We start from the raw sequence: 14,251 nt of genomic DNA, 5'->3' as shown, positions 1-14,251 counted from the left end.
CAAAAAATGCACAAGCTTCTGTAACACAGTCCATCTTGGGAGATTCAGCTTCAGCTTTTACACAACACGGTTGATCCTTGAGGTAGATTCCATCCCATACCGAAGGTGAACATGTTGTCTATGGGGTATACCAAATTCAGCAGCTCACACAGCATCCATCAATCAACACAACTCATTTGAGAGCTCTTTGTTTATGCACTGAAAAAAAGGCACTTTGCCATACACAGGATTGGGTTTCTTACTGGAAAGATCACCAAAGGGAAGAAAGGAGAAACACTGCTACAAATTAATCTCATCAAACCCTCTTTAACAGATACTTCCCCCAGCATGTGCAGGGAATGGGTTCCCATGTGAATCTCTAGTCAGACAGTACAGTCTGTGAGACAAAGAAAACTTCAGTGCCAGCTGTTCTTATCTTTCTTATGTCCAGTCAAAATATACTGGCTGAGCTGGGCAGACTCCTTGCAGCGACAGAAACCAAGGGCCCATGGGCAAACCAAGTAACAGCAAAGATCTCATGACAAGGGGAGGGAAAAAAAACCCAAAACCCCAGACTGCCTTAAGACATTGCACTGTATCTGCTCTCCCCACCACCTCTACCACTCATGCTCCCACCAAACTGGTGCTGCCACCAAAGCTGACATACTCTGCCTATCCCCTCCCCCAGTCATTCAAGTTTTCTAACCTCACTAAGAAAAAATTGCATGGAAGAAAACCAATGGAGGGGACAGCAAAGTGCATCATGATTGTATCATAAACTCTGGAACACAGAAGAATCTTTTGAATTAATGCACACACACACACAAAAGATGCACACACAAAGAAACCAAGGAAAATAGGCCAAAAATGCTAAATTTCAGGAAAAAAATTGTTCTTAACTATACATAAAACTTATCTGTGAAGGCACATAGCCACACTGAGGCATCGCTTTCCTCTAGAGATCCAAGGGTCCTCCTATCTGAGAATTTCTTGCAGTACAAGGCATTTGAGAGGCAAAACCCAGCTGATGTTGCAGGATACCTACCTCAAACAGAACAAATTTGCAACAGGTCTGTGGTGCAAACACAACAGTGACTTGGGATGAATCACACCAAGAAGCAACCTCTTGCCAGAATTCACTGGCCTAGGAGTAACACACTGATTTAATTTTCTCATTAGAAAATTAATTTCTGAATAAATTACATTTTAGCACAAATTTCTGTGTGTCAATAGAAGCACAGTATATGTTGGATCAGCCTGCCCTTCTCCATGTTAAAAACTAGTTTTATTTTTGGCTTCTTAGAGCTTGTGGTCTGCAAAGGTAGTTCTCCAGTCAAACTGCAAGTGTCAGAAAACAGAAGTGCTGCATAATTTGCTCAAGACTGTGCAGAAAAATGTGTTTTAATCCATATCTAGTCCATGGATAGCAATGTTTTCTCAGTGCTGAGTCCATTTAATGCTTTTGAGGTCAATTCCATCCTGCACCATTTCCCAGAGAGGGCTGTAAAGAAAAGGAGAAAACTGAGGGCTAGCTAAAATGCACAGGACATCATCAACAATAATTAAACAGATTTTTTCAATGACACAAGGAATTAGGAGATATCTATCTGCCTGTCTTGCCCTTCTGGAGGTCAGTGAGCTTCAGGTGATCAGCCCTCAACCGTGTTCTCAACCAAAAATACAAGAGATGAGAGGGCAGATGCTCCACCTCATTTCCTGCTCCTACTTTCAGCATAAAGCACTGGTGTCTCTGAGACTGAGCCCTAGCATTTTTACTGTCCAGATTAGTCACCAGTCTTTCAGTTTCATCAGAATAAAACAATTTATCAATACATTAACTCAGTAATACCATCTCTGGCTTAAAATCTACTAGGTACTGCCCTATGTGCCTGCCCTACTCATATTCTTTCTCTGAATAGAAAAGGTTTGGTGTCAGGTTTGTTTCCTTAGAAATTTGTCACTAATGTTAGAATCAGGCTCCTACCCACCTGGGGGACAAAGTTGCTGATGGTGAGAAACATCAGCAGATTCTTGAAGCAAACAATTACTTGCAAGTAAATAAATCCAATTCTTCCCATGATTGTCACACCTAAGAAGTCTCTGTGTTCAATGAGACAATATCTCACCTCATTTCCCTCAGCCTCTTCACGTGCTGTATGCACTTCTGCACTGTATAATCCACTTCTTCTTCTGTAGTGAAACGACCGATGCCAAACCTAAAGAAAAATAAAATCTTAAGGAACTGAATAACAAGTACATGAAGAGGGTGGAACAAATCTACCATTTATTTTTATCAGGAAAGAAAAATATTTGGAAGCATAAGGGCAGACCACACCACACACCTTATAGATGAGTGAGCCAAGTCTTCATCTGTTCCGATTGCCCGCAAAACATAGGAAGGCTCCAGAGAAGCTGATGTGCAAGCACTGGGAAAGGGTAGGCAGGGAAACGTCAGACTTTTGCTTAATCTCCTCCAACAAAGAACAGGTCACTCACCTCTTTACAACACCATCTAACTACTTCCCCAGCCTCCTAGAAACCACAAGTGAATACAAGCAAGTAAAGTGATATTTCTGCTACTGCAGAAAAAAAGAATACAAGAACCAGGCATTATTGAGAAATGAGAGTAATAAATTAGGAGTATAAGGAAAGGAGACAGAATACAGGTAATACACAAGAATAAACACAATGCCACATAGAGGCAGCAGGAATGCAGATTAAGAGGTAGCTGATGTAGAGGCTGTGAAAAAAAGACAGAAACTATCCGGAGAAAGTAATACACTCAGAACATAAAAGGAAAAAAAAAAAAAAAGACTTCACAAGCTGCTGTTTGGCAGCAGAACAAATACATGAAAAACAGCGCACAGAAGGATCCAGAGCGAGATGACTGCAGTTGTCAATAGAGAGAGCTTCCACTTTGCAGCAGAATACAGAACTGGTTGCATGACTCAGTTGGCCGTGACTCCGTTTTTACAGGTAGCAACATGCAGTGCCAATTGGAGAGCTCTAAAAAGCTCCCCAGTGCACTAAGTAGAGACTCAAAAGAGATCTTCACATTACAGAAGTGTTTGGCTTCAGGGGCAGTCATGTGGAGACTTGCTCTTCCTCCTCATAGTGCCAACTAGTTTCTAATTAGGATATGCTGACCACTTTGTTCTCAAAGGTGAGAGAAGGAGAGGAGGGGCATCTTTACACTCCATTCATTTCATCCTGAACATCAGGTTTGTCTGGGTAACTGAAATATTCCTCATCACTCCTGTAGTCAGGAGAGCTCCATAAAAGCACATGCAATTTTCTTTCTCAGTTTGCCATTTAACACAGGAACTATGAGCTGATTTAATTCAGATATGTGCCCAGCTTCACTAATCGCAGTAAAAATCTGCCGAAGGACAGAAGTTGTTCAAATCTTGGTGGCCTTTAGAATAAAAGTGTCACCAGTAGAAGTTAAAGTTACTCAAATAACCAGTTTGCAAGGCTAGTAGGTAGGAATTTCTGGGTTAATTTTGTGGTTTTGTGGGGGTCTTTCTGTTAGGATATTTTTTTGGTTGGTTTTTGTTTAGTTTCGTTTGTTGTTTTTTTCTTCCAGGATAAATAAATTTGACCTTCAGCTGAAATGTGTCCCTAATCACCACTGTAGAATGTAATCAATGCCAGGCTGACTCATTAACTGAATATGTGAATACAGGGCACAGAGGAAACTACTACTTAGCTTTTACCTTCATTAGCAGATGCTATTTTCTCTCAAAAATATACACTGCTATCCTTCCCATACATTCCACATACCTTCCTGAAGACAGAGCCACATCTTTCAGAGCCATCAGAAGACTCTCCCCTTCCACATATGCAAAAGATAAATTGATGCATCCTACATACACATAAATGAAATAGAAAAAAGAATCCATCAACTGAAATCTCAGGCAAATTGTCCCCTGCAAGGCAGGATTTGCATCATGTGCTCACGTGCATTATTCAGCCATGGCCATTAACCCCAAGGAGCCAGACAGTACTAGCAGGCTCAGAATTTTGCTTGAGTTACCTGGATAGCGATGCTTTTGATCTCCATTCATCACCACATCAGGAACTTCACTCATTATTTTTGTAACCAATCGTTCTGCCAATTGTGAGATTCGCTTATGGTCATACTAACAGAGAAAGCAGAAAAGACACAAATAATAAACAGTGTACAGTCAGACCTCCCTCAAACTGCTCCATGTCACCAGCTGCAAGCAGAATTAAGTAACTGGGTTTGGCCAGACAAGGGAATGAACATAGCTGAAACTTAAACTGTTAAACTTTGCCTGCTCTGGACACTGTTTTAAAAGAGAATAACCCCTTGGCTTGTAGCTAGCTCAGTCTTCACAAATGTTTCAAACCATTCAGAAAGATCTACCTACACAAGCTGCCAAACCGACTTTCATAACAGCATTGAGTTCTTTGGGTTTAAAGACAAGTTACGCAGTGCAGAAGATGATGCATTTTGCACACAAGAAAGGGCTCCTATTACGACAAGTGCCTCTTATTTCCCAGGAGCTCTCTAACTGTACCACAGAAAGACATGGACTTGCAAATAACTATGAACTCAGCTTTTACAATAAGTAACCTGCATGGCGAGACACATGCCCATGTGCAGTGTCTTGCTCTAGACTGAAAAATGAGGTCACTTATACCAAGAAAGCAGAAAGGTGTAGGATCAGCTTTGGCACACAGGACTGGCCACACGCACACATGCAATTCATGCTTGTTTACACTTGAAAAAGTTAAAAGAAAACCAGGCTAGCTCCAACACCAGTTGGTTTTAAAATGCCGTAATTCTGCCAGGCAAGGAGGAGAATCCAGATTGGGGGTTTGTGCAGAATTCAGACTCTGCAGGCTCCCTAGCCTCAGCTTCCATAACCACACAGCTCAGAAGGTGGAATTCTGCTTATCTCCTGGAAAGAAGCCTGATCCTTGGGTGAAGGTATCTGGCCTATGCATCCCATTGTCACTGTAAGTATTTTTACTTTCCAGCTGTAAGGAAGACATTGGTGCTCACAAACCAATGTAGCACCATACAGAGGCTCAGACACCAGACCTAGCAAGTAAACTTTACTGTCCAAGCTAGGAAAAAAAAGAAAATAAATTCTTAGTTGCAAAGCTGCAGTAAACTTTAAATTATACTTAATAGGTGCAATACATATAATAACAGACTGGGAAGTCTTATTTTTTCAATATACATTACATAAACATGACAGTCATTTCAAAGATGTTGCTAATACATATGTGCATAATGGAGAAGTAAATACAAGCACATAAATCCATATTTCACTAAAACTGTCAATTGTAGCCTTGTTGTAGAAAACTACGACTCTTCAAGAAACTCAAGAAAAAAAAGAAACTTTAGAAAGAACTTACAATCACCCAAAAACATCCCTTAAATTCTCAAAACTTTCACTTAATGCTAAAATATGAGAATCAAATTTAATTCAGTTACATGGCTGCAAAAAGACCTAAGGAATCCATAACTTAAATGGTGTTTTTACACTATTTTCTGGAACCCAGGAAAAGTATCTTGCTGCACATACCTCCATCTCCTGCTGTGCCACTTCACATGCTGCCCCCAGTCCCACTGCTAGAGGTGTGGGCACAGTCCCAGACCGCAGTCCTCTCTCCTGGCCTCCCCCACTCTGCAGGGGCTCTAGCCTGACACGGGGTCGACGGCGAACATAGAGAGCACCAACCCCTTGGAAGCAAGGAAAGCTGTTTTAACATATGCCCAGAGTTCTGAAATTATGAACAGGGACTCCAAGCTTTGGTAACATTTCTTATTTCCACAGCAAACACACACGTGAACACATAACGGGAGAAAAATAAAGTGAACAAGTTCAGTATTTTCTAGGAAATGGTGTTTGTCCCCAATAACCATGTTGAGGCTTGCAGAGCTTCAGCCATGGGAGCTCAGCTTCTTCCACTCTGCTTCAGTCACCCAAGGACTCAGTGCTTCTCCTCCTTCCCACAATTCCTGTACACAGCTGAAGTTCAGCCCCTTGCACTAAAGTTTTTATGGGCATTCACCAGTGTTCTCTTACTGACTTCCAAATTCTTTCCCTCGATTACTAGACCAGCACCAGTCCCAGGAGTCCTCTCCCTTTCTTCTCATTAGGAAGACTCATTAGTGGCAACAATTTTCAGCGAGTGGATTAGATAAGCCAGTTTTGCTAGTCAGTCACTTTAGTGCTCTACTCTCCTCACCTTGAAACCAAATTTTCATGTCTTTGAGTGCCCTGGTACACTTAATAAGTGACTGTCACCACAGGAAGGACAGTTGCAACTTCTCAGCATAACAAATGGTGAAAATTTATGTCTATCACTTGTCCAAAATTACTAGTTGAAAACTTAGTCCTTGTCCAGAGATAATGTCTTCAGCTCTCAGCAGAACTCAGAAAAAAACCCCCTTGTTGAAAAATAAGAATTTTGTTTTTTGTTTCTGAATAGGATAACAAAAGTTATAATATTATATATATAATGTTATATATAATATAATGTTATAAGTTAAAATGCTGTATGTATAGCATACAGCAAACCTGATTTCTGGCTCTCTAACACCCACTGTCACAAGCCAAATAGACCTTGACAATAATAATAGCTGGATTTTTAGTATTTGTCAGTCAACCAGAAAATGTATAGCTGGATATTAAACCCCATTCTGCAAAGAAAATGCACAAATGGAGTTGTTGGAATGGAGCCACTGGAAGTAGATAACAATCAAAAATCATCTATCAGTTACCTTTTGGTCTCCTTGTTTCAAATCCCACTCTGGTCTAAACTTTGCTCTATAACCGAGTGATTTCATTTCAATAATTTCAGCATTAGTTCTGATTCACACCAAGCAGATGACTCCTGAAAAACCCACTGCTGCTATGCTGCCACCATCATACAACACTCTTTCTTCTTTCAGTAAAGCCACCTCAACCCATCTAGCATTGAAGATCTACTTACTGCAGCTCTACGCTGGCAGCAGTGCCTGAGTTACTCTGCAGTCTGTCCAACACCATTCAGAACAGCTTTCTACAGCTCAAGTAACTGACACTGTGACAAATGGGTTTGACTTCACACCTTGTGTTGTTACCTTAAGGTAGGTATGGAAACAACAATTCCCTATAAAGCACTTCAGTGAGTACCTTTGGGCCCATAAATTTTATGGCCACTGATGCTCATTAAGTCAATTTTCATGTTGTTGACGTCCATAGGAATTTTACCAATCGCTTGTGCAGCATCCGTGTGGAAGAAAACGTTACGTGCACGGCAGATCTCACCTGCAATAAAAACACCAAACCAAAAACAGGTTACCTTAACTAATTGCTATGATCCCAAAGATTCCAGCACTGGATCTAAAGCATGACTGAATCTAAACCAAGAGGAAGTTATTGAGCTATCTGAGGTGACAAAGGCAGAAATGGGGGATGTGATGTTTCTTTTACACTGAAGTGGCTAAAGCTGTGCAGGGGCTACTGTAGTTTGATGCCCTGGCACAGGTTTAGGCAGGTAGGACTACAGTGAATTTCTCCAGCTGAGAAGTTAAAAAGTCTTCTACTGTTAAGAATTGAGACTATTTCCAAACCCACACCTAACAAGCTTAAGAACAAATGGTTACATGAAATATCAAAGTCTCCACACAGAAATGACTCCACAGTTGGAAAATATTGGTTTTTCTTGCTTCTTTTGCTTTTCAACGTCCAGTACAAGCCAGCCTTCCTTTCAAGTTTCTATTTGCCATATATTTTTATGTCATTCCCTCTATTTTCCAAGTTTTCCAGCACTCAGCTTCAAAAATATTCTCAGAATTGTCACACACACACCTATTACTACCACATGAAGCCAGCTGAGCTGGTCACCAGGCTAAAATATATGAAGAAATAATGTTCATAGGCAGAAAACGTTAAGTATTATTTATTTGTGTCATAAAAAAAATCACAATACATCTTCCACAGGATCTGCACAGCTGCATCTGAGACTTCTCCTCTGCACAAGAGGTTCAACATGGCACTTCACAGGATAAGTAACCCCCCCTGTGCTCCAGCAAGGTCAGGCCACAGGCCACAAGTCACACAGTAGCAGGGCTTCAGGTTCCCTCTGCAAGGCCTCAGGCCTGGCCTGTTGGACCTGTTCAAGGTGTCAGGAGAACATACCAGGGGAACTACAGCTGGCACCAGCTGTCTCTGGCATTTAAACATGGGACCATAGTAAGGACCTTGACAATATAAGCACAGGAGGAAAAAAAGAATCCCTGGGGCTATAAGCAACTCACTGATGGTCAAATGCTTGTCAACAAAGAAACACAACCAACCTTGAAAAACTTTGGCAAAAATAATGCTTTGAGCTTAAAGAAGAAAGAAATAAATGCAGCAGCTAAGGAAGAAAACCAGATACATGAGATGCCTGCCACAGCCTAAGAAAACAATACCCTACGGAATATGTACTCCAGAGCAGTCCAAATATTGTCCAAAAACTCAAACATCTTATGAAAGGCTGTCTTGAATATGAAGGTGTGCTGGGTTTGGCTGGGGTAGAGCTAACTTCCTCCACAATGGCTAGTATAGGTCTATGTTTTGGATTTGTGCTGAACACAGGGGTAATAACAGATGTTTCTGATATTGCTTGACCAGGGCTTGCACAGAGCCAAGGCCTCTTCTGCCCCTCATATGGCCATACTGGCAAGGGGGCTGTGGGTATGTGAGAGGCTGGGAGGAGACACAGCCAGGACAGGTGACCCAAACTTACCAAAGAGACATTTCAGACCGTATGACATATGCCATACACTTTCAGTATAGAAAACTGGGAGGAAGAAGGTGGAAGGGGGAGACATTTGGAGTGATGGTGTTTGTCTTCCCAAGTCACCACTAGGATGGGGCCCTGCTCTCCTGGAGGTGGATGAACACCTGCCTGTCCATGGAAAGCAGTATGGAATTCTTTGTTTTTCTTTGCTTGTGTGCATGGTTTTTGCTTTCCAGATTAAACTATCTTTATCTCAATCCCTGCGTTTTCTAGCTTTTACCATTCCAATTGTCTCCCCAGTCCTGCTGGTAGGGGAGTGACTGAGTGGCTGCAAGGTGCTTGGTTGCCAGCTCAGGTGAAACTAGGTCAGAAAGGGTATCTGTATATGTTTTGCTACTGTCACAGTAAACTATCAACAAATCACCTGGGATCCAGGGATCTGGAGGATCATCAGGGAGGCACATGCTCACCCTGCTTGCTCCAACAACCATGGGTCTCCAGGGTCCCCCTTCATCTGCTCTGAGGTCCCTGTCACTCCACCTGCCAGCTCAGAGCCTGGCTCACCCTCTCCCTGCCTCCTGTTCCAGAAGCATAGCTCTTCAGTGGGCTTTTGGCCTACAAAGCAATTGTTCATGACTCTATACTGGGGGAAGGATTGTCCAAGTGTGGTGCTCACTATCCTCTCCCACTCCAAATCCTGCACATTTCTCCTCTTAAACACTACAAGCGCTCAATAAATCATTATAGTATATAAGCTCAATTTTGGCCAGTTATTCTGTACAATTTTTTAATCCATCATACAATCCAATGAATTGCAGCTGATCCATCCAGAGCAATGATTGCTGCAATGCTCACCATAAAGGTAGTGCATTTCATTCCCATTTCCCTTTGAAATAAATTTTTATTTGGGACAGTAGTATTATTTATTTATAGTACATTTTTTATTTTAAAATATTTATGTTATTATTTTTTCCTTAGCTATATTACACCTAATCTTTTGCATCAGTACCATTTGGAGATGAAAACATTAATCTAAAATGAAGCAGAAGCAACCTTAGTTGGCATCTAGAAGCCACAGTGTACTTACCAATGTCATGAATAGGCTGCTTTACTCCTATTTCATTATTTACAGTCATTACAGAAACCAAACTTGTATCGGGCTGGAATGCAGCCTCCAGCTCCTGGCGAAAGATTCAGAAGGACAAAAGTTGTGACTAACAGAGAAGCAGGATTGCTGCGCACATCTTCAATTTACCAGCAACTCAACCACCAGTCCCTCATTTGCAACAAACACCTGGGGTTCTGACAAACAGCTCTGGGGAGAACACTAACCCACGTGAACATAAAATGCCTGTTGGAAGAGGAGTGAATCAACTGTGTCTCTGCATGTCCTAACCCTTCAATGCACCTGGCACCCCACTTGATTAAATCATATCTCAACAGGCTTTGCTATATCCCATATATGTCTCTGAACTATTTTCTTTAATGAATTAACCACCCACAGTACAGCTTAAGCCTCTTCCAGCCAAGGTGAGGCTGGCTGTAAAGGAACTGCTCTTTAAACAAAGTCACATCACATCTGCAGCAACATGCTCAGAAAGCACCACTCATTACTGTGCCCACAGGCTGATCCCTTGGTCCCATCACAAACCACTGCTCTCCATGGCAGGTGAGGGACTGGGAATAAAACTGTTGCTGCCCTGTGCTACAGGACGTCAACGATGAACTAAAAACATACAACTTCTACATTTTAGGGCTGCAGCCAGTACACACAGAAGGGCTGGCTCATGGACAGCCATAGGAAGTACTGTAATCACTGGAACAGTGCCTCAAGTACTGGGCTCCTTATAGGGTACTCAACAGCTCCACCTGCACAGTAGCAGCTGAAGGGTGGGACAGAAGGTGGATGTTCTGGTTGAGAAAAAGTGTAGGATATTAGAACAGAAAATCCTTTTCCAGGTCTGACAGATTTAGCTATGATTCTCATACTACTTTGTGATATTTATTATCCTTTTAGAGGACACAAGGTTTTGAGCATCAATTTGAAGCAAAAACCTCTTCTTTTTTTTTAGTTTCTTTCTGTCAGTAACAACTTACCTTCAGATCTATGAGCCCATTTTTTTTAACAGGTAGATATGTGATGTGAAAACCTTCTGTTTCCAGGGAACGACAAGAATCCAACACACACTTGTGCTCGGTTTGCGTAGTAATGATATGCTTTTTTCTGGATTTATAGAACCTTGCAACACCCTGTCAGGCACAGTCCATGAAAAAGAAATTGGCCACTGAAGAAAGCAGGCATTACACATTATGATCGGAAATAAGAAATTACTACTTAGATATAGTTCATTTGGATCTTTCCTGTTTGACCCAAGTCATGAATCTAAAAGGTACTGACAGATAATCCACACTACATATCTCCATCAGCACCTGCTTTTCAATGCATCTTACTTCTCAAAAACTCTGTGAAAATCTTTATTGCTGTTAAGCTGTAGAAGCCATTAACCAAAGCATTTTTTTGAAAACTTTTGCAATGGAGTTATAAACACTGAGAAGTCTGAACAACCACATACTACATACAAAACCTAGTCTTCATAAGAAAAAGGTTTCTAATCTGCATGTCCACTATATTTCACAATAAAGATTTCAATTACATAAGCAGAAGGAATGTATTTAGTGCATGTGAGATAAACATCAAATATTTTACACTGCCCTCAAAATCATGTCCCAGGCATCAAAACATTCATCCATGTATTTCCTCCACATATGTAAGAGAGTATCACAAAAAGTAAATCCAGAAATGCAAATATGTTATACTCCAACATATATTAACGTTTAAATTGTTGAGAGATGCATACAGTTCCTAAATACAAAATTTTAACATAATAAATGAGAATCAGTGTAAACTTTTTACCTTAATTGCCATATTATTGGACTCTGTTGCACCACTGGTAAATATAATTTCCCGTGAATCAGCTCCTATTAAATCTGCAACTTGCTGTTTAAAAAGAAATACAAATTTAACTTGTTAAGAAAACATAGAATAAATTCACTACAGCAAAATACATGTGAAATGCTTTCAAGAATACTCCCTTGAGCTTCAAAGGATTACAGCTGGTACCTAACAAAGTTATGCTAAAAATAGTCTAAATATCTGAATTATAAAATACACAAGGAATCCACAGTCATTAGAAGTGGTATTAAGCATTAACCTGTTATAACACAGATAAAAGCTTAAGTAGACAAAAACCCACTACATATTACTTAAAAAAAAATGAAAAACATCCTTCCCTAAAATTAGAAGAATGATAAGATATGGAGTTAGTCCAATGACTACAGCAACGTGCTTGTGACTCCAGGAAACCAATAATACTGTGGCACTTTTACTTACAGTATTGGTTTCTGCCACTCCAGTTGCTCTAATCTCACTGTTGGAGCAAGTGCTGACTTCTACACCTGGGACTGGAGAACCCTGGGAGCCCAGACAGACTGGGGAACAAGAGGCTGGAGAGCAGCAGCACAGAAATCTGAGACCTGGAAGTTTGGGCTGAGGGCAAGTGCAACAGGAGCCAGCAGTGCCCTGGCAGCCCCAAGGGTCAGCCTGTCCTAGGGAACATCAGGCCCAGCATTGCCAATCGAGCAAGGGGGAGACTGTCCTGTCCTGTCCTGCTCTGCTCTGGGGAGGCTGCACCTCAAGTCCTGGGGGCACTTTGGGGCAAATCTATATAAGGATATGAAGTTATCAGAGAACATCCAGAGGAGGGCCATGAAATGGTTAAAGGCCTAGAGGACAGTCTGTAAAACAAACAGCTGAGGTCACTTGGTTCTTTCAGTCTGAAGAAAAGGAAATTGAAGTCAGACCTCACTGGGGGCTGCAGCTTCCTCATGAGGGGCATCAGAGAGGCAGCTCTCTGCTCTCGGTGACCAATGACAGGGCTTGAGGAAACAGATAGCGCTGTGTCGAGGAGGTGTAGGTAGGATAGTAGGAAAAAAGTTTTTTACCCAGAGGGTGGTCAGGCACTGGAACAAGCTCCCCAGGGAAGTGGTTACAGCCTGAAGCCTACCACAGATCAAAGAGTGTTTGGAGAATGCTCTCAGGTGGTGGGATTGTTGGGGCATCCTGTGCAGGGCCAGGGTTGGACTTCATGATGCTTGTGGTTCCCTTCTCACTTGAAGTATTCTATGAGTCTATCTTTTCCTACAATAAATCTGCTAAAGTACAGCTAAGCAAAGAGGAAGCTGCTAAATCCACCCCACAGAGAACAGGGGTTTTTTTTCTTCCTTTTTTTGTTAGGTTCTTCTGACCCTGATTTTCCTCAACAGCAGGAAAACCAATGCAAACAACAACCAACAACTTACCCGCCTCGCTTTCTCCATGGCAGCCTCACTCTCCCAGCCATAGGCGTGGGTCCTGGAGTGGGGGTTGCCATAGTAGGCTGTCAGGTATGGGAGCATGCTGTCCAGGACTCTGGGATCCTGTGGAACACAAACCACCCAGCCTTAGAAAAGGAGAAGGGAAACTATATCTGGTCTCTTTGGACAGAACCCCTTGCCACAGTATCAGCAGCACTTCTGTGGCAGTGTCTTGCTTTAGCTTAGACCTGACCTTAAAAACTTGAGGCTATTACATGTTACGTGTAACACAAGTATTCAGCAGTCATGCTCTGTGCACATAACCCTGATCTGCACCGAAGGTCAAAGAAGAACAATATCATTTGAGAAAACAGAATCACAGAATAGTATGGGCTGGAAAAGACTTTAAAGCTTGTCTTGTTCCACGCCCCTGCCACGGGCAGGGCCACACTTTCCACTAGGTCCGGTTGCTCCAAGCCCCATCCAACCTGGCCTTTCTTCTGAGCAGAAAAAAAACCAAAGTCTTAAAATGTTAAGAAAAATGTCAGATCCGTATTTTGGCTGAATTCACTTCCTGCTTCTCTCAACTGTCTCCACTCCCGCAGGGGTCGGTGCGAGCCACTTCGCGGCTCGGCCACGCTCCGGCCCTGCGGCACGGGGGCTGCCCATCCCGGGGGCTGCCCCGGCGTAGCTACAGCCCTACCGGGGGATGCCCGCACTGCCCTGTGGTGACAGGAACAGCCTGTGTCGCTACAGGTGGCGCCGAAGGGCAGCTCGAGGCACACGCGACCGCTCGGGCAAGAGAACCGGGAGTGTGGGGGCCCTGCTCCGCTTCCCGTGCTCGGTACGGCCCTTACCAGCGGGGTGGTGGCCTGGACATCCATGTAAAGTGGCCGAGGAGCACCGCCGCCATCGATGGTTCGCCCTGAGGGGAGAAGAGGGGGAAAGCTGCTGTCAGGGGCCGGCAGGAGCGGGGGAGCTGTTCCTTCCCAGACAGGGGCTCTGCCCGACCGCGGCCTTACCCGATCCTGATCCGGATCCCGGTCTCGGTCCTGGTCTCGGTCCCGGTTCCGGTCCCGGTCCCGGTCCCCCCGCTCGGAACCGCCGGGGGGCTCGTTCGCCCCTCAGGGCCGCCAAGCGCCGCCACAGCAGCATAGCGCGCGACGGC

The 14,251-nt window shown here is 43.0% G+C and overlaps 1 protein-coding gene across 1 annotated transcript; it reads right to left on the bottom strand.

Moving 5' to 3' along the window:
• Positions 1-289: 289 nt before the first annotated feature.
• Positions 290-14,245, bottom strand: NFS1 (NFS1 cysteine desulfurase). Its single transcript, XM_054274487.1, has 13 exons — positions 14,106-14,245; positions 13,941-14,008; positions 13,090-13,206; positions 11,645-11,728; positions 10,828-10,980; positions 9,818-9,911; positions 7,137-7,271; positions 5,541-5,698; positions 4,016-4,121; positions 3,763-3,844; positions 2,322-2,405; positions 2,106-2,195; positions 290-1,480 (listed from the first exon to the last, which is right to left on the bottom strand). Exons 1-13 carry the CDS (start codon positions 14,236-14,238, stop codon positions 1,417-1,419), a joined length of 1,368 nt encoding a protein of 455 aa, XP_054130462.1. The 5' UTR covers positions 14,239-14,245; the 3' UTR covers positions 290-1,416.
• Positions 14,246-14,251: the final 6 nt, after the last annotated feature.

Source organism: Melozone crissalis, unplaced genomic scaffold (assembly GCF_028551555.1).
Source record: "Melozone crissalis strain CALT ecotype California unplaced genomic scaffold, PUWL_Pcris_2 ptg000017l_1, whole genome shotgun sequence".
Lineage (NCBI taxonomy): Eukaryota > Metazoa > Chordata > Aves > Passeriformes > Passerellidae > Melozone > Melozone crissalis.
Note: the sequence above shows the minus strand (reverse complement) of the source record. Positions and strands in the feature narration are given on the sequence as shown.